Genomic DNA, 19494 nt, shown 5'->3' with positions numbered 1-19494 from the left:
AGTAAATTACATTACATGTCATTTAGCTTATGCTTTTATCCAATGTGACTTTATTAGTCTTGCACCATTGTGCACTATTTATGAATAGGTCTTATTCTATTATCTGTATAGTTTATATTTGCTGTGATTATATTAGATTTTTATGCTTGTAATTGTCTATATTTATACACTTGTATATACATATTGACTAGAGAGAGAAGCCTTTCACAATTTCAATCCTTCTTCAATTGCTGATGCAGAGTTGAATTAAAAAAATAAACATTTACTATAGCACATGCAGCTTTAACTGCAATTATCTGCTGAAATGTTCACTTCAAATCTTCAAATCTTACCGAGGATTTGAAAATGAAGCCATAAGACGACAAAGCAGGAGAGGAAGTGAAAAGATATCAAACACCTCCGGCTTTACATGTCTGAGATGTACTTTGCAAGTGACTGCGGTCAAGAGGAGCTGTGTAAATGAAAACATGATCAGGGTGACTAAGAACACTTTCATATAAAGGGAGCAGAGAGGCTAAACAAATATATGGGGGAAGGTTTATATGACACAGTGGTGGTGTCCACTCCGTGTTGATGTTAAAAAAAAAGGATTGACGACGATTGAAGACATCAGAAGTAAAAGTCAACATCCGGAGTCGGCAAAGCAACATCTGGAAGGTGTGCAACGGTGTGTTTGGAGAAACAACAACGAAACAATACAAATTGAATCAGAGAGAGGTAATCAGAAAGTGTAAAAAGTATAAATATTATATATATTAAACATATTTATTCTCAGGGAGAACTTGACCTTTCTTTCTTCCATATTAAAGACTGAATCGGGCAACATACACCGACCTCTAGAGGGCGCAGCAGCGTTCTCTCCCCTGTTCCAGTCCAGTGACTCTTCTTCGTTGGTGCTCTTGCCATGTTTGCGGAAGCTCGGTTGACAGCAGCTAACTGGGGGCTTGTCGTCTTCTTCTCTTTCTCTGTGGTTGTGTGTCTGTGTGTGTGTTTCTGATCCAAAATGAATCTACCGAAGGCCCCCGACTCACTGTGCTTCGACAAAGATGTTTTTATGAAGGTGAGAATCTGTCGACGCTTCGTTTTGTTGACTCACTGACCGGAGCTGCTGCTGTTACACCAGCTAGCATGAAGCTAAGCTGAACTGGTGGTGGTTGGTCTCTTAAAGGTTTATCCATGTAATACACGTTTAATCCTTAATGTCAGACATGGCTGTTGCTATTAATGTTGAGCGACAACCTCACTGTGTATGAATTATAGTTAAAATGTAAAATGTCCTTCTTGGTTTGTTTGTTCTGTCACTTTGAGGCTGTGTCTTTATTAACTGGTACAGTGCATGTCTGTCCATGTCCACAGTGGTTGTTATTGTAACGTCCTGGTCTGTTGTCTCCGTGTCTCCTGTGTTTGCAGGATGACTTTGACGTGGACCAGTTTGTGGCGGAGTGTCGGAAGCAGGTCCAGCTGGAGGAGATGAGGGAGGACCTGGAGCTTTACTACAAGCTGCTGAAAACAGCCATGGTGGAGCTCATCAACAAGGACTACGCTGACTTTGTCAACCTCTCCACCAACCTGGTCAGTTGTCGTTAGTGTCGCCTTGTATGGACCAGTGTGGCTGTAGTTTGTGAGCTTTATGCAACAATAATCAACAGGAGACAGAAATCCGTGTGAGATAGATGGTCTTATTTCGTCTAAAAAGCCAGCCTTTATTGTTAACTATCAATGAATAATGCAAGATACATTATTTTTTAAAGTTAGTGTGAGTTCAGACTGTTTCTAACCTCAGATGTCTGCTCCCTTGTCTCAGGTGGGGATGGACAAAGCCCTCAATCAGCTCTCTGTACCGTTGGGACAGTTGCGAGAAGAGATCATGGTATGTCTTCTGATAAACTATAAGTTCAATAATTCCATTGATTCCTGCCGCTGAGGCTTTATGCACGTTCCTGGATTTGGTCTGTTGCAGAGTCTGCGCTCCTGCGTGAGTGAAGTGATCATAGCTATCGACAACCAGCTGTCCAAACAGGAGGATCTGCAGAAGAAAAAGGTTTGGGTCATCACCTCCCTCTCTGACTTTATTATTTTGTCAACTTTTGGATATATGTTTTTTCAACAAGCTTATTCAACATTTCAGTGAATAATTGTTGCTAGCTTGTGGTAAAATTTCACTTTCTTTCATTACTACACTCCATCAGGTCTATGTATTGAGGCTTATTCAGGTGGTGCGTTCGGTGGAGAAGATTGAGAAGATCCTCCACTCGCAGAACTCCAAGGAATCCACCACTCTGGAAATCAGCAGGTGGGGAACTGAAATGTTATCAAACCCACTGGCTTCACTCAATAAATGAACCACCACTCCACACATGGAATTAGCAAGAAAACATCCTAGCTCTAAATTTGCATATCTATCTTTTGTTGGAGCTGTGGTGTGGAAGATATTATTTATGTTTTGTAATCTTGTGGAATGTTCGTATAGAATATGTCAAAACCAGCAGAGATCTAATGTTTGAGCTTGTTGTGATAACCATTTGTGTGTGACTTCATGTTCGTCTGTCTGTGTTCAGTCCTTTGTTAGCAGGTCAGATCCTGGAGAGGATAGCTACAGAATTCAACCAGCTACAATTCCATGCTGTACAGAGCAAAGGCATGCCCCTGCTGGACAAAGTCAGACCTGTAAGTGTTAGTGGGTCAATCGGTCGTACGGTTGATGAATCAATTCTCAGTTAGTCAAACCGTTTTTCTGTCTGGCTGCTCTTCTTTTAATCCACCAGCCCAGTAATTGTTTGGCAGAGATGACCAGCTTCTGTGCAATCATTGAAAACAACATCAGTGCACTGACTGAACAGAATTAATCTCCAATGTATTTGATACTGGCACACTGATTCACGATTCACTTGCTTTCACTAGAATACACTAGACTACTTGTGATGCTCACTTTTTAACAGTGTAAGTGACAGAGTGTACTTCTCTGTCAGCGTATTGCAGGGATCACCTCCATGCTGCAGCAGTCCCTCGAGGGCCTGCTGATCCAGGGTCTTCAGACATCCAATTTGGACATAGTGCGTCACTGCCTGAGGACGTATGCCACCATAGACAAGACCCGAGATGCTGAGGCACTGGTGGGACAGGTGCTCGTCAAACCATACATGGACCAGGTACACAGTCCACACATGCTGGAGCATTTCAAATACTTTTTTGCTTCTAATGTGATCTCTTTAAGTTAATGGATCATGTATCTTAAAACTAAATGAATGTGGCCTCTTTAGTTCGTAATTGATATAGCAAGAGATTGTGCTATGTAAATACTGAGCTAGTTAAATTGAATGTCAGAAAAACTTTAATAAATTGTATTGTTCATCACCTGAAGATCTCATCTCTCTCCTCTTCTTTAAGGTGATAGTAGAAGAGGTGGTGAAGTCTAGTCCGAATGGCCTCCAGTTGATGTACACCAGACTAGTGGAGTTTGTTCCTCATCACTGTAGACTGCTGAGAGAGGTGACTGGAGGAGGCAGATCCAGGTACTCATGTTTTCATGGAGGCAAATTCATTGAAATTGTTTGGAGCCACTGAAGTCCAAAAAGATGATATATTTTTTATCTTGTGCCTAAAAGTTATTATCCAGTGGGAACAAGATAATTAAGTTGCGCACGCAGAGTTAATATCTGCGTAATATCAACACTCCGCTTTCAGTGTTGAAATGAGTTTTATGTTTTTAATGTGCAGATGTTTTCTTCCTCCTCAGTGACAAAGCCGACACAGTGCCAGGATATGATTTCATGGTGAACTCGGTTTGGCCGGAGATAATCAAAGGGGTCGAGGAGAGGTTGTCCTACCTCTTCAACCCTGGAAACCCTGACATATTCTATGAGGTACAGCCACAGTGACACAGTGGGTGTGTGTATGCATTCAAGTTGTGTAGTTTCACCTCTGTGTTTTGTGTGTTTACTATGGACTCTGTCTTCTTTTGCAGCGCTACAGTGCGAGCATGGAGTTTGTGCGGCGGTTTGAGCGTCAGTGCAGCTCTCAGGCCAGTGTGAAGAGACTGAGAGTTCATCCCTCCTACACCAGTTTCCACAGCAAATGGAACCTTCCTGTCTACTTTCAGCTGCGGTACACATCTCCTCAATACAATCTGTTCTCATTAACCTATGTCTTGGCCAGTTACTTGTGTCGTTGCTGGACAACCGGTGGAAACTCCAGGAAGTTACTGTGGCCGGCAGAGAAACAGTTCCACACATAACTTCCTGTTATAGCGCGATGAATCATTTTTACAGCAGGTTCATTTTTGAGCAGTAGAAGAGATGATTGGTGGATTGTGTTGCCTTTGGATGAACCAGACCAGCTGTTTTCCTGTATTTTAAATTTCTATGCTGAAAGAAACTCACCATTGCTGGTCACCTGTATTTATTTTTAGAAGTGAGAGTGGTATCGGTCTTTTTATCTCTGCAGGAAAACAAATAAGCTAATTTCTCAAAATGTCAGACTGTTCCTTCAAGATATTTAGCTTTAGAATGAGACCTTTACTTAGATACACAAAACCCTTAGATTACAGCATTTTTACTTTCAAGCAGTGAAGAATAGGTGTTCAATCTGTTACCGTTAGAACCCTCATTCTAAATGAATATGGTCAGACGTGGGTTAGGATGCAGTTTCTGCACAGTGAGCATTTTGAAGAATTGACTAGAGTAGCTTGATGACTTAAGAGACATGCTTTGATTAAATTTCACCCTGTCAGCAGTTTTTTAGCTGAAAGAGACAAATTGGCAAATGTTTAACAAAGACCATTTTCATCGGATTCTGGAACATTATCATTAGAAGCAAAGCTACATTAAGGATGTGTATCTCCAACTTAGTAAACATTTCCCGCAATCGTGACACTGGAACTTTGACTTAATGGGCATTGATCTTTGTGAACAAAGTATAAACAGTTGTCGAATGTTTTTTCAGCCTCCTCCCTCTCTCACAAACACACTGTACACTGTAAAGTACTCGATACACAGATTGATCATTGCACCTCAAGACAAAGATTTCGACCGCTGTGTCCTCATTTCACAACAGAAGCCTGGACAGTTTAGCTTCTCTGCAAAGTCCATAATTTCAAAGAAACGGTTTTGTTTCACGTCATGAGCATGTGGACATCTGAGGTTATGAAAGAATTAAACTGACAACACATTGATTATTTTGTGCTTCCCCTCTCTGTGTGTGTCTTTGTTTTTACAGGTACAAGGAGATAGCAGGGAGTCTGGAGATCGCCATCAGTGATGGACTCGTGGCAGCACCAGGTAGGACATTATTTTCTGCCATGAACACCAGTGTGGACCGAACTCACAGTAATTGTGTGTCTCTGTCCATGTCCAGCTGGCAGTGCTTACCACCTGCAGGTGTCTGAGGTGCTGGGGTCCTGTCTAACCAGATGTTGGTCTGACAAGGTCTACCTGTCACTACTGGCCCATCGCTTCTGGAAGCTCACGCTGCAGCTCTACTCTCGATACGCCAAGTTTCTCCATGAGGTGATCATAATTGAGCAGCAGGGCGAGTGTCAACAAAGCAGTATGTAAACAATCCATTTTGTTGCACTTTGTCCTGACCTGTGTGTGTGTCTGGACAGGTCTTGACGAAGATTCCAGCCCCTGAGGTGACTAAAGAACCAACCAGGCCTCTGCCCAGCTCAGCGTCCTCCACCTCCAGCCGAACCTCGATGGAAGATGGCGGCAGTGAGAGTGGGAATCCTGCATCTCTATCCACCAAACAGCTGGTCTACATTGCTGCTGACATCCAAAAGCTTCAGGAGCAGGTGCGCACACACACCCGGGCTCCAGAGTGCAACAAAACATTCTCCTTGTTTGCACCGCTGCGCCTCACGCCACAGAATCATTCACACGTACAGCTGAGGGCCACAAGGACCTTTGAGACTAAATCCAACTTGATCTCAGTCTCTTACCCTTGACTTTCTATATTAATGCATATTTCCCTATGCAAAATCCATCTGGCGTGTCTGTTTCTGTGATCGTGTCGCTCCGTCATCTCATCTCCTCTGCAGAGTTTACACTCACACACACAGGTCTGGGGTACTGGTGCAATCAATGTACACTTTTATACCAGTGACAGACAATTCTTTATTGTTTTATTTAATGCTTTAAATACATTCTCCAGTTTCAACTTGATTGTTTCTAAACTGATTGAGGTGCTTCGTCTTCTCTTAGATCCCAGAGTTGTCAGAAGTGGTCCGACAGCGTTTAGAAGCAATTGGATTCAAAAACTTTGTGGTTGTGGAAGGTAAGCTGCCGACTCAAGTGCCTATAAAAATCTGTTTTAGAGCCTGACTGATAATATCTGCTGATATGAGCCTTTATATTTGCTGATAATATCGGCATAACCCCCCCCGAACATCCATATTGTTCGGGCTCAAATCGTTTTAGTTTTTTAATTTTAGCGTTGCCGTTTTTGCTAGAATTTTTTCAGATTATTTTTCTGTAAATTTTCCTGAATTATATGTCAGTACAAACGCTGCTGTGGATTTAATCTGATATGATATATGCTATGGAGAAACACATCCAATGTAAATATAAATGTAATTGTCCATATTACAATACTCCTCCAGCTCATGTGTATCTCAGTCTGTCAGCGTACTTCCTTGCATTTACCGGTTCTCTCCTATTTGACAGATGCTCTGGCGGACTCCAAGGTTTCCCTGTCAAGCAGCGCTCCCACTCTGAACGCCAGGATGACCCAGCATCTGACTGAGCGCTCCTGCCGCTTCCTAAAGAGCGCGTCTGAGGTTCCACGACTCTACCGCAGGACCAATAAGGTCAGCGAAGACGCAAACACGCACACGCATGTTTCTCCTCTTTTCTCCCGTCATAAAACATCCCTCGGAGCAATGGGGCAAATATTTGTCTGATCAGAACCAAACCTGGAGGGCTGATGAACTTTGAATTGTGTTGTGACATTTGAAAAGCAGTGACTGGTAAGATTATGAGGGAACCTGGAGGCATAATGCTTGTTGATACATGAATGACCTTCAAACAAATGCCACTGGAATAATTTACTGTTGTCAGCTCTAAGCTGGAGCCTGTTAAAGAACTAAATGCACCTTGAGTCTATCACCACCTGCGTATGAAAGGTGCTTTATAAATACAGTTGCCTTTGAAATGGCACAAACTCACTATCCTCACTCATAGTATGCTGGTCTGCCCCCCAGTGGCCAGATGTTTTTGTAGCTGAGAACTTGTTGTGATACATTACTGTAGATTTATTGTAACTGTAAATAACTATTCATCAAGGATAACAACATCATATTAAATTCTGCCTCAATGTTCTCCAAGTCCTCAGTCATTTCTGAGCCTCTACCTATGCTAAGTCTGATTCTAAATTCACGTTTCACACTTGGATTAAAAAGTAAATATAAGTTCATTTATAACTCGTTTCTTGAAAATACAAAAACATTCTGCCAACTAATAAACTTACATCGTATTAGGCTGAAACACTGTGTCACTGATTCAAAGCTGTGTGGAACCTCTGAGACGTTCTGTGTGGTCACATACACAACCTCAACCGCTCCTGTGAAGTAGATCTTAAAGTGACTGACAACTGCAGAGCTGTATGTTAAGAAAATGTAGCCTACAACATAGTTTTGTTATTCTTGATACAAGATGCAATTTTCAACTAACACACGTCCTTGAAATATATTGAATTCTTTGCATAGATATTTTTAAAAATGTGAAAACATTTGACTTCCTCCCTGTGCAGGATGTGCCGGTGCGTGCGTCAGCTTACATGGACAACGCCTTGCGTCCGTTACATCAGTTGCTGATGGACTCGACCGGGCTGGTCACTCCCTCTACTGCACAAGAATGGCTGCGAGTTGCACTTTGTGAGTGCACACAGAGGTAACTTCAAACACTCAAACAAACCACGAGGCAGATTCTATACAGACAAATTAAAAAATACTGAGCAAAGTGGGGATGTAAATATTTACAGCATGTGATCATCATTAAAGTGTAGCTCAGCTCATCCAGATGGGGAACCCTCTCTCACTAATGACACTTTCCACGGTCCAGGTACTATGAGACCATCTCAGAGGTGCTGAGCTCAGTGAGAAAGATGGAGGAGAGTTTGAAGAGACTTAAGCAAGCGAGAAAGGGCGCGACTGCAGCTGCGGCGGCGGGAGCCAACGGTGGACCGACAGACGACACCAAGATCCGTCTTCAGCTGGCGCTGGACGTGGAATACCTGGGAGAGCAGGTGAGGGCTGTTTGACAAGTACACAACTGCATTTCATCATCAGTGCTGACACGTACTCCAATATGAAACTTCTGAAGATATAAACTGTGAGTTGGTTGTGTTTGAAACTTCCTTGTCATCTGAAACGCTGTGGCTTACGTTAATTTGTTCTGTCGTTTGTCTCAGATCCAGAAGATGGGTCTTCAGCCGAGCGACATCTCCATGTTTACCCCCCTGATGGACCTTGTGAAGGAGGCGCGAGAGCTTGCTGAACAGAACCAGTAACACTTTGATTCCACAGTAACTGGAACCCGGGAACCTGCTGCACTTATCCCTGCGTTTTTGTGAAGACACTTGTCCCTGTCCAGACCAAAGTCCCAGGCTGGTTAAAGATGGCCAAACCACGAAGAATGTAGGAGGATCTGAGAAAAACATCTTTATTTAAAGCAGAATTCAGAGCATTTTACTTCAGCATGAGTTCAGCTGTAAATGACTGTGTGAAACTGCTGCTGTCTGGAACATCGTGGCTTCTGCTGCAGGTTTGTGAGAACGAAGGACGTCACAGTGTTGAGTCCATGACAGAGATTCCCAAATAGACTGATGTTGGTGGAGGAAGATGAGGAGGGGTGAAGAAGGAGGGGTGAAGATGCACTACTCGACAGAGATGACTATTTCTGATTTGGTCAGAAAGCTCTAAAGAGATAATCACATACTATCGGTCTAAATTCTGCTACTTGGTGAAGGATTAATCTCCAATAAAGAAGTGTTTTAGTTGTATGGAGGTTGTATAATATGATACGTTTAACATAATGAACTCTGGGGGGAGAAGGAGAGAACTTTGGATTCAGTGATGAATCTCTGTCTTTTAATACAAAGGTTGTAAGTGAACTACAAGTGGTTGTGTATCACTCATTCCAAAGCCCTGATGGTTACGATTCTGTAAACGTCAACAAATGTTATTACCAAGGAGGTTCAATTTGTTTGTTTGTCAGTGCATGAAGCAAGAAGTACTGATTGAATTTCCATGAATCCTGGGATAAGGATGTAGTTTAGGCCAATATTACATTTTAGTGCTGATCTGGATCAGGGAGCCGATCCAGGAATTATTTTCAATATGAGGTGGCTCTACATCAAAGAGCAGATCCAGGAATATGATCCTCAGCTGATTTCACTGAAACCGTTGCTACAGATTCATAAACCATAAACACATCTGACCTGAATTTAAAGCATGTTGTTATGATTCAGGTTTAATGACCTGTTGCATTACTCTCTGACCTGCTTGCATGTGATGGATGTTGACATAAGACTCATTTAAAACAGTTCAGTTTCAAACCCTGATTAAAAAACAGTGACAGATCAACTCAAATGGGAAACAAATGTTTTATTTCAGCAAATCATAAACCATAACAAAACAAAAATAAACTCTTTAGTTACAATATACAATGTATGAGTCATGAGAATCGTGGTTCCTCTACCTACTCTATACTTAAAAACACTGAACAGAACTCAGCTGTAAGATTTAAAGGAAAAACTAATTAACAGGCAGCTTGAAAACAACTCGGCTGGAAGGAACACGTTTTCATAAATACTGAGACAGTGAGAGGATCAGGTGGTGAAAGAGAAGTACAACCCTGCTGAACATGAGCAGGAACAAGGGGATGACCTGTGTGGTAAAGCAGATCTTAAGGAAATGTGTCTGGTTTCCAGTACCACGCGTACACTTTAAAGTGTGGGATTTGTGATCTTGCCCAGCATGAGGATGGCGTTAGAGTCTCCCTCTATGACAGAAAAGAAGAACGGCCGGTTGATGGTGAGTTTCAAAGGGATGCCCGCTTCTTCTATCTTGTCCTGAGGTTCTGCTCCTTCCTCCGACATCTCAAAGAGAACCTTGTTCACCACCTGAGGAGAGAGAGACGTGTTAGTGATGCACACGTACACCCAGTGATTTTTATTATTACATAACAGGCTAAACACTCGTGTAGTTCACCTTATCGACCGTGAAGGGTTTGGTGTCGCTGAGTTTACTGAACTCGGCCTGGGAGCCCAAGAGTTGGGCCTCGACTTCTGGATCCATGTTGGCCAGCAGGTCGTGCAGGTCATTGTCAGACGACAGGGAGAACTTTGGCAGCGACAGCTCCAACAGACTGTTTGCATGAGAGGGGGAGGAAAAATGATTTTTAGAGAGAGTTTAGACTGCACAGACAAATACATCAAGATTGGACATGTACCTGACCTCTCCTCTCCTAAATACTCCTTTTTAACTCTACTTGGATATGATAACCCAGTATTGACTGAATGAGACACTAACAGTACCTAAGGTCCAGGGGCGTTTTTTCTACAGTCAGGGAAAAACAGATAAGCTGCTGTTTTTTAAGAAGGAAAATGGAAAAAAGAACGAAGGTACTTAAGTACATCTTTTCATTTATCTGAATTAATTTCTGGATGATAAGCTTTAGCCTACACCTTTTCTATTTATACATTTGTTTTATATGTTTTTTTCTCCTTTGTTCATCATTTGTAAACTTATTGCTTTGTTTTTGTAACAAATCCGCTGTGAATTTTTTTCTTTTGTGAACAGAAAATAAACTAAATTCAAACTATCTCCTGTACCTATATAAACAAATATCTGTACATTCACCCCCTCTACAGATTTGCAATGTTTTCATTGTATAATTTTTTTTAAGTAATCAATAACGAGGAATTGGTCCATTGAACCAATCAGAGCAGCCAGGTAACATTAGACTCCGCCTCCTGCAGCAGCAACACTAGGGATGAAACTAGTGATGAAAAAACTGATTCAGCCAATGATGTAGTAGACCACCGAATTCGGGAATAAGCCTAACTCGGCAAGTTCTTTTTCATTTCATACTTGAAGTATATGTAAAAGGAAGTACTTACTTATAATGTTTGAGTACTTCCTTCATTACGGGTTAATAATGTAACATGAGGTTTCACAATTAAACAAAAAATCCTTCAGATTTCTAGTCAAAAGTTGAACATGGTCTAGATATTAAGTGTTTTTAAAACGGGCATCACTCACCCCTCCTGGAGACTCTCATGCCAGTCGGACATGACGTTCTTGAGCAGCTGGGACTCGATGTCGTGGAGCTTGGTCCCTTCGTGAGGCAGGACCAGCAGCATGTAGGAGCGTTTGCTCAGACACAACTTCACAACAGTGCACCGCCGCATCTTCATTGTCACACAACAAAAATTAGAGATGAGGGAAACCACAAAAATTCCAGCTCCTTGTCACGTCACATTCAACAGCTGCAGATGTTATCTAGGTTTTACCTCATCATTCAGGTAGCGGAACTGCCCCGTGTGGGTCATCAGCGGAGCCATCACTGTTGTCGTTTCATCCACCTGAAACTCCTGCAAGGTGGTCCTCTCCGGCTGGAAGGCTGTCCTCCAGCTGCCTGAACCCACACAACCAAAGAACACAGTCAGCTGGTGCAGGGGGGTGCAGGGGGAGACACTGATAGAGTTGCAGTCTTGTTATCTGGGGCGATTCACAAAATAATCAGTAAAAACTCTATATATTCTGAATTATGGGGGTTTCATATCATCTCCCCCGGGAATAACATGTCTTATCTTTGAATCCATCTACTCAAAATCAACTCAGCAGAGACACAGACCTTGAAAGTTGAAGGAGGTAACGAACAGAAGGTCGCTGCTGGAGTTCAGCTCTTTAAAGACGCTCTTCACCTTCCCGTCCGACGTCTTCTCCACAAACTCGTTCACCAGTAGCTTGTCCTCCTGAGGTTTGGAGAAGTCCAGGCTGCGGATGAACGACGTGTCCGAGAAGTCCTGCGTTCCCTGAACAAAGTCCCCGGACAGCTGGACGTCCCGACGAGTGAAGGCCCAGACCTGCCTAGTGATTTCATCCTTGGGTCCGTCGTCCACCAGAGAGATGATGCTCTGCAGGGTCTTGAGAACCTTGTGTCCGTCCACCAAGGACACGCAGTCTATTCGGTCGGTGGCGCTGCTCAGGCCCAGGAGATCCTGCAAAGATAGAAGAGGAGTGAGAAAGGTTGGCTTCTTTTCAGTTAAAGCTGAAGACCTGATGGTCATATCAGCCATCAGTCATTACTTCACTCTAAAAAGGAAAACGTCAGAAGGGTCTGCTTTTCCTCAAACCCTCTGGCACACCGTCTGTAGTGATAGAAATTACCTGGAACGTTTTTGCTGTCTTCTTGGAAGCTCCCAGGTTGAAAGTGACGAGCGATCCGTAGGTGTTGAGGGGAGAGAGCAGGGTGTTGGTGCTTTGCTCTTTGCTGCTGAGAGCCTTGTACATCCTCAGGCCCAGAGTGTTAAGCATCACTGCCAGAACCCCCGTCCTCTCCGTGACGTTCTGCCTCTGTGCCTCCAGCTCCGACTGGTCCCTGCTGTCTGGTGTCAGGACCTCAGTATCCAGGGGAGACACGGGAACGGTCTCCAGAGGCTTGGACGGCTTGGCCTGCAGGGTCTCGCAGACGACGTTGTCGGCCGCAAACAGTTGGAAGGGGTGAATGTAGACGCGGTTGGCCTGAGTCGCTGTCAGGCTGCAGCAAAGCAGGAGGAGAAGAGGGGATCTCTGCATTTTAGCTTCTGTTGGTCGTCACCTTGAAACGATTCCTTCTGCGGAGGGAGACGGATGTTTTTAGTTTAAGATACAAACGTGAACTGCCTCTTGTTGGTGGGTATGGACTGGTCTGTGACCACAATGATGTCAAAAATCTGGCTCAAAGTGGTTTCCCGTCTGTGTTAGGATTGGCTGGGAGGAACACTGGGCATAGAGCCGGCTGTCAGTGATCGATGGATCGCTTTTTGTGTGGCGGCTCTCCTGCTGGTCGGTGAATGAGAGCAGGCAACAGAGGTCGCATAGATAATGAAGACCCGTCTGTGTGTGTGTGTGTGTGTGTGTGTGTGTGTGTGTGTGTGTGTGTGTGTGTGTGTGTGTGTGTGTGTGTGTGTGTGTGAGCACAAGTTTGTGTTTACTGAGACAACAAAGATGGAAGCTTCAGCCGCCCGAAAAATGAAGGCAAAATGTGCTCAAGTACAGATTTATACTCTCAAATCGTCAAAGACTAAACTGCAGATCGGAAAATATATCAAACAGTATTTATGTTTTAACAAATATCTCGGGTTAACAGAGAAATATAAGTTGTAAACAAATCTAAGGAATAAAAAATTAAATACAAACAAGTTTATTGACAAGTTCATTAAGAAAAGTAAACAAAGCTGGTCATCTAAGCTGAAATGACAACTTTCTCTTCCTTAGGAAAACTCTGTTAGTTTCAGACTAAATGGAAGTTGTGTATTTGTTCTTATGCAAAAATAGGACTTTATCCTCTGAGTTGAACCTGTGGAAATGTGGACTGATGGACTGGAGGTTAGCCAACACTCGACTTCTCCTCTGTGTGGACGTGCACCGCAGGACATGGCCTTGGTTTCTGATCAATAACACTGGTGCACTCAAACGTTCTCATACGCAACCGGTGTCCCAACCGACTCCACACAGGTCAAAGTATCTGATTCCTGATGTTTCTTGTCAGTCTCCGGATTTTTGGGACAAAACTTTTGACATAATCAGCTTCACAATTACCTTTGCGTAGCAACTCTACAGAAAGTAAAGTAAAAATACTTCAAACAAAAACATAACTTAGCTAAAGAGACAGTTTTAGACACAATCTTTGGCTTTTGAATCAAAAAGTTTCCTCCCATCTCCGTCAAGTCTACCTTCACTGTGCTGCACAATCAAAAGTCAATCACTGAGCTGCCGTTGGCTCTTACCGTGTGTGTGTCTGCTGCTGCTGAGTGAGGTCCTGACTCCCCTGCTCCCTCACTTTAACCCAGCCAGCCTCCCACGGTGCCCCCCCCTCTGGTTACTGATTAACCAAAGCAGCATTGAGTCAGGGGCTCTGACTCATGGCCCGCTTTGTACTGAAGAGCTGCTGCTATAGGTCTGATTGGAGAGCGAGAGAGAGAGAGAGACAGAGAGAGAGAGAGAGAGAGAGAGAGAGAGAGAGAGAGAGAGAGAGAGAGAGAGAGACCACCCAATGTCCCTCTGACTGTTGACTTTAGAAGGATGATGCAAGCACACCCTGGAGGGGGGTGAAAAAAGGGGAGCACGGCCTCCACAAAGGAGGAGGAGGAGCAGAGGCTCAGCCAGGCTTGTTTGTGTTTGCAGGCTGTTCAGTGACTCACTGAAATGACAGCACATTGTGCAGATGTTTGTTTGTGTTATTGATTACTGACGCACGTTCTTTGTCAACTTGCTTAATGGGGTCAAACGACCGCTGAGGGGAAAAGGAAAAGTCCCAAACCTGAGTCACTTCAACCTGTATCGGAAAATCTATAGAGAAGAAGAGAGAAGTGCCATCATTCCAGCCGGATGTGGGCCGGAGGACAGTGTCGGCCTATTCAGGGCTTTTTTTGCTATGTGTGTTGCCTCACAGCAAGAAGGTTGCCAGTTGAAATCCCGGGGTTCAGCCGGGTTTCTTTCTGCGTAGTGTTTGCCTGTTCTTCCCGTGTCTGTGTGGGTTCACTGTGGTTACCCCGGCTTCCTACCACTGTGCAAACACATGTTGATTGGAGTGGAGTTAACTGTACACTCTAAATTGAGTGTTGGTGTGAATATGAGTGTGAATGGTTGTTTGACTTTGTGCGTTGGTTCCTGTGATTACATTACATTAAGCCTCAGCTGCCCCTGTGAGCCTCACAGAATAAGCTGTGTAGATAATGGATTTACTATTTAGAATAATGTTCATTAAATCTTGTAGACTCGTATTTGGCTGACTCATACTTTATCTTTGAGTGAGAATAACTAAAGTATCAGAGAAATGTATTTGTATCCTGATTTCATCTTTCTTTCATGCTATCAATCTTTAAAAATGATTAAACTTAGAGGCGTAATAAACCCAACGTGTCCTGGGAAAAGTTCAAACAACTTCCAGATTGAACTCTATTTGCTGAATCTTGACATCCGTGAACTTATCGGTTAAATCCTACACGCACACCTGAATCAACAGGGCACATTTTCTCATGAGCAAGGGAAACGTCATGTGAAGAGTTTTACAGCTTTGATTTGATCTTTTATTCACGTTGTTTATTAATGATATCTGAGAACAGGGACGTCTTTATGTGACGCTAACAGTAAGAGGGATTGTTGTAAAACCTTGTCTGCTACCTATGTACAGATATGAAATATGAAAAAAATACTACAAAGAGATTGAACATTGCTATAGAGAGTACATTGAGACAGAAAACAACCACAACGAGACAGAAAACTACAACTAAGAGATATAAAACTACTAGTAAAAGACAAAAAACTACAACTAAGGGACAGAAACTACTACTAATAGACAGAAAACTACTACTACGAGACAGAAAACTACAACTAAGAAACAGAAAACTACAACTAAGAGTCAGAAAACTACCACTAAGAGACAGTAAACTACTACTAAGAGATATAAAACTACCAGTAAGGGACAGAAAACTACTACTAAGAGATATAAAACTACTACTTAGAGACAGAAAACTACAACTAAGAAACAGAAAACTACAACTAAGAGTCAGAAAACTACCACTAAGAGACAGTAAACTACTACTAAGAGATATAAAACTACCACTAAGGGACAGAAAACTACTACTAAGAGATATAAAACTACTACTTAGAGACAGAAAACTACCACTAAGGGACAGAAAACTACTACTTAGAGACAGAAAACTACAACTAGGAGACAGAAAACTACAACTAAGAGTAAAAAAACTGCCACCAAGAGACAGAAAACTACCACATCATTAAAATAATTGATATGATTAATCTTGTACTCATACATGATAACAGGACAGATATAAGATACTCTTTGTGTGAGGTCTTAATTTACATTTGACCGTGCATCATTATTATTATAGTATAAACACATGTAAAACTGCAGACATGTTTGATGTTAATACTGTGTTATTATGTCTGGACACATCAGTTATGTATAATGAATCTTAATAAAGAAGTCACACAATGAGTGCAGCAGATTTCAGTTCCACATGTAAGATCATCTCAAGAAATTCTGAACATCCTGCAGCTGGAGGTGAAGGATCTTTGCACAACTATCTTTATGATGCTTCAGCATGTGTGTGTTTCTCATGAACGATTACAGAGCAATTCATTTATTTCACATTGGGTGACGTCCGACCCCCCCCCCACAGTTTGTGAGCGGGCTGCAGGGTATATAACTGTGTCAGCACCTGAAGCAGGTTAGGAAACTAAACGCATTCACCATGTGGACTCTGCTGGTTCTCTGCACCGTGGTCACCGTACATGGAGCGCCAGGTACCGTGCACCAGCTTCTTACCCTTGTGCTTGTCTCTTTGGTTTTGGACGATGATTTTCTCATGTCCTCTCACAACAGGTTTTTGCATTTGTGTTTTGTACACTGACAGGATCAGTGGCTGTTGTTACCTGTGCTGCAGCTGACATTTTTTTTTGTATGTTTACTTGTATTCCATCAGGTGCTGGTCGCTACTACTATACTACACCTCAATATAGAACTTCAGCTTCATATGGTACAAAACTATTTATTAAATCAATAGAGTTATGTGGCTATTGTTGTTGAGTGTTAACTGTCTTATATACGTCCACAATGCATTTCGCTGCCAGTTTTGATGAAAGCAGAGTTATTTACTCTGCATGTTGAAGCTTAAAAGTTAATGTGTCCTCTTGTGTCTCCGAGATCGCTCGTGCCGGTACAACTGTGGCTGGGACTTCGGATACTGCTCCTGCACAAGCTCCTGTCGGTACTATGGCACCTGCTGCTATGATTACCATTGTAAGTGCCAAGTCCAACTAATCCACTGGGTTAACTGGTTTGCAGCCGTCGCTTTCTGAATTGCTCAAATCCCAGTGTGATGCTGTGCCGAGAGTGGCACACGATAGAAGTTAAGAAAGTTATTGTGCAGTTCTTCTTCTTCATTCATTTGTACTGTTCTTCTCAAACAGACCAATGCTCATCAACAACTGCCGGGCCAGCCACAGGTAGGATCCATCGTGTGCACACATGAGGTAAATGTTGCTACATGCATTTCATTGCAATGACAGTTGCACCGTCTTATCCACTTTTAGCGGAACCCTGTGGAAGGCAACTGATTGGCTCTGGGACGTTCTCCAGCCCGAACCATCCCAACTACTACCCCGATGGGTCCAACTGCGTCTGGCAGATCAAAACCACACACGACCAACGAATTCTCCTGTCATTCACCTTCCTGCAGTGAGTGAAGAACAACTTGTGTGAATTGTGAAAAAACTCAAACAAAACAGATTTTTTTAGTTTTGCTTCGGTTGATCATGTTTCTCTCCACAGATTGGACAGCTGCTGCTCATGTGACTACATTGAAATCTACGATGGGCCATCTGTGTATTCCCGATATCTGGGGAAAGTGTGCAACAGCACTCTGAACTCGTTCTACTCCACGTCCAACTACATGACCGTGGCCTTCAGAAGTGATAGCTCCGTGGTTGGTCGAGGGTTCAAAGCTGACTTCATAAGCTCTCTTCCAACAAGTGCAGGTAAAACTGTGGCACGTTTAATAGCCGGTGTAGGAAGTTATAGTCTGGATCTTATTTTATGTCTCGTAAACGAGTGGTGTGGGCTGACGTCCTGTGTGAAGTCGTGTGAAGTCTGCTGTGGCTTGTGAACTGTCACAGGGGATGTGTCAGTTTGGGTGGAAGACGATGCTTTATACCGGGGCATTTACTAAGCTGTTGTTGGTTGATTGCTGGGTAATGTAGTATCTAGCAAAGGGCTGATAACTGGTATATTTTGGCCTCTACTTCTTAAAATTTGACAATTTTCCCCTTTTAAATTGTCTCTTTGGATTATTTCACTTTTATGGAGGCGCATAATAGTTTCTGCAGTGCACCTCAGTCCTTGAATCTGTGAAATGATGTATCCATTTCTTCTTCTGTTGGCTGCCATCACCATCATGATCACTTTCCTTGATCAGATAATCCATCCTGGCTGTTAAAATGTTTCCTTCTTCAGGTCGAGTGGAATGTTCCGCAAGCAGCATGAACATTGTGCTGCAGAGGTCTTACCTGAATTCTCTCGGCTTCTATGGCCACAATCTGACCCTGGAAGACGGACGATGCCGACCCCAGGTTTCCAGCTACGAGGTGTCCTTCCGTTACCCCATCGACGCTTGTGGAAACACTCGAGAGGTAGACGATTCATCCCCCTCTGGAAAACACGAGTAATAAACTGTGATAATTCTCCCACAAATGATATTTACTATTCTACCCTGAACAGTTCAAGGACGGCACAGCTACCTACAACAACTTCGTCACTTCCTTCACCTCCGAGACGGGAGAGATCACTCGCCAGTCCTTCTTGAAGCTGAAGGTGGCCTGCAGAATGGACAAGGAGTCCGTGTCCCAGATTATGTACCTTGTGGAGCAGAATCAGAACAGTACCCTTATAGGCTCAGGCAGTTTCAACACCAGCATGAAATTCTACACGTCCTCTGGCTTCTACAGCGAGGTGCGTTTGGGTAGTGAAGCAGTGACTGTTCGTACAGAAGATTCCAGTTGCCTCCACAAGCTGCTGATATTTTACTTTCACATTGGCAGGTGTATGAATTTCCATATGAGGTGACGCTCAACCAATACATGTACGTCCAAGTGAGCCAGACAGTGTACGACAGCAGCCTGGTCCTCTTTCTTGACACCTGTGTGGCCTCGCCATCGCCCAATGACTTCCAGACCAGAGCTTACTACCTGGTCCGTAACGGGTAAGAGTTCTACAAGTATAATCAGGCTGCTCCGACTCATGTGGACAGAGACATTGAATCTCACATAAACTCAGCAACATCAATTCTAAAGTGGATCTTATCACTGGTCTGTCTGTCCACTCCCATGAACCCAACCCCTGATTCCCAGTCTATTACATCATTTTTGTTGTAAATACATTATATAGATTTTGGCACAACCATCCAGTGACCCCCAGAAATGATCTTAGGACCCCTGGTTGAGAATCACTGGTTGAACCTGAGGTTTTCTCACCCACTGGTCATCTCCCAACCAGATACTCAGCTTTTACTGAACTATCAAAATCAGAAGTATCTTCCTCTTATGCTACTTATGCATCGATTCATCAGTATTAAAGATCATCAGCTTCATGTCCCTGATTCACTTTCAGGTGTCCTATGGACAACACCTACCGGGTTTATTACAGCGGCACCCAGCCCTACGCCCGTTTCGCATTTCAGGCCTTCCAGTTCCTGCGCGGCTCAGACTCAGTGTAC

General features: G+C 43.2%; 2 protein-coding genes across 2 annotated transcripts; one reads left to right on the top strand and one right to left on the bottom strand.

Annotated features, from left to right (window-relative positions):
* Nucleotides 1-890: 890 nt before the first annotated feature.
* Nucleotides 891-10033, top strand: cog2 (component of oligomeric golgi complex 2). Its single transcript, XM_053436291.1, has 18 exons — nt 891-1060; nt 1411-1572; nt 1805-1870; nt 1961-2041; nt 2190-2293; nt 2559-2667; nt 2970-3149; nt 3388-3512; nt 3737-3863; nt 3965-4104; nt 5215-5276; nt 5353-5504; nt 5603-5788; nt 6198-6270; nt 6660-6802; nt 7744-7883; nt 8055-8238; nt 8404-10033. The coding sequence occupies exons 1-18, from the start codon at nt 1004-1006 to the stop codon at nt 8500-8502; spliced, it is 2190 nt and encodes a 729-aa protein (XP_053292266.1). The 5' UTR covers nt 891-1003; the 3' UTR covers nt 8503-10033.
* On the bottom strand, nt 9579-14147 carry agt (angiotensinogen). Its single transcript, XM_053436292.1, has 7 exons — nt 13990-14147; nt 12389-12834; nt 11853-12219; nt 11509-11633; nt 11258-11406; nt 10205-10361; nt 9579-10116 (listed from the first exon to the last, which is right to left on the bottom strand). The coding sequence occupies exons 2-7, from the start codon at nt 12794-12796 to the stop codon at nt 9940-9942; spliced, it is 1383 nt and encodes a 460-aa protein (XP_053292267.1). The 5' UTR covers nt 12797-12834; nt 13990-14147; the 3' UTR covers nt 9579-9939.
* Between the last annotated feature and the right edge of the window lie 5347 nt (nt 14148-19494).

Source organism: Pleuronectes platessa, chromosome 12 (assembly GCF_947347685.1).
Source record: "Pleuronectes platessa chromosome 12, fPlePla1.1, whole genome shotgun sequence".
NCBI classification, from domain to species: Eukaryota; Metazoa; Chordata; class Actinopteri; order Pleuronectiformes; family Pleuronectidae; genus Pleuronectes; species Pleuronectes platessa.
This window is presented reverse-complemented; position numbering and strand designations above follow the sequence as displayed.

Coding starts and splice junctions, on each gene's coding strand:
- cog2 (XM_053436291.1), top strand. CDS start 1,004: ATGAATCTACCGAAGGCCCCCGACTCACTGTGCTTCGACAAAGATGTT. Junction 2,042..2,189: donor AGGATCTGCAGAAGAAAAAG/GTTTGGGTCATC, acceptor ACACTCCATCAG/GTCTATGTATTGAGGCTTAT. Junction 7,884..8,054: donor CTTTGTGAGTGCACACAGAG/GTAACTTCAAAC, acceptor TCCACGGTCCAG/GTACTATGAGACCATCTCAG.
- agt (XM_053436292.1), bottom strand. CDS start 12,796: ATGCAGAGATCCCCTCTTCTCCTCCTGCTTTGCTGCAGCCTGACAGCG. Junction 11,407..11,508: donor TCCGCTACCTGAATGATGAG/GTAAAACCTAGA, acceptor GTGACAATGAAG/ATGCGGCGGTGCACTGTTGT. Junction 10,117..10,204: donor AACCCTTCACGGTCGATAAG/GTGAACTACACG, acceptor CTCTCTCCTCAG/GTGGTGAACAAGGTTCTCTT.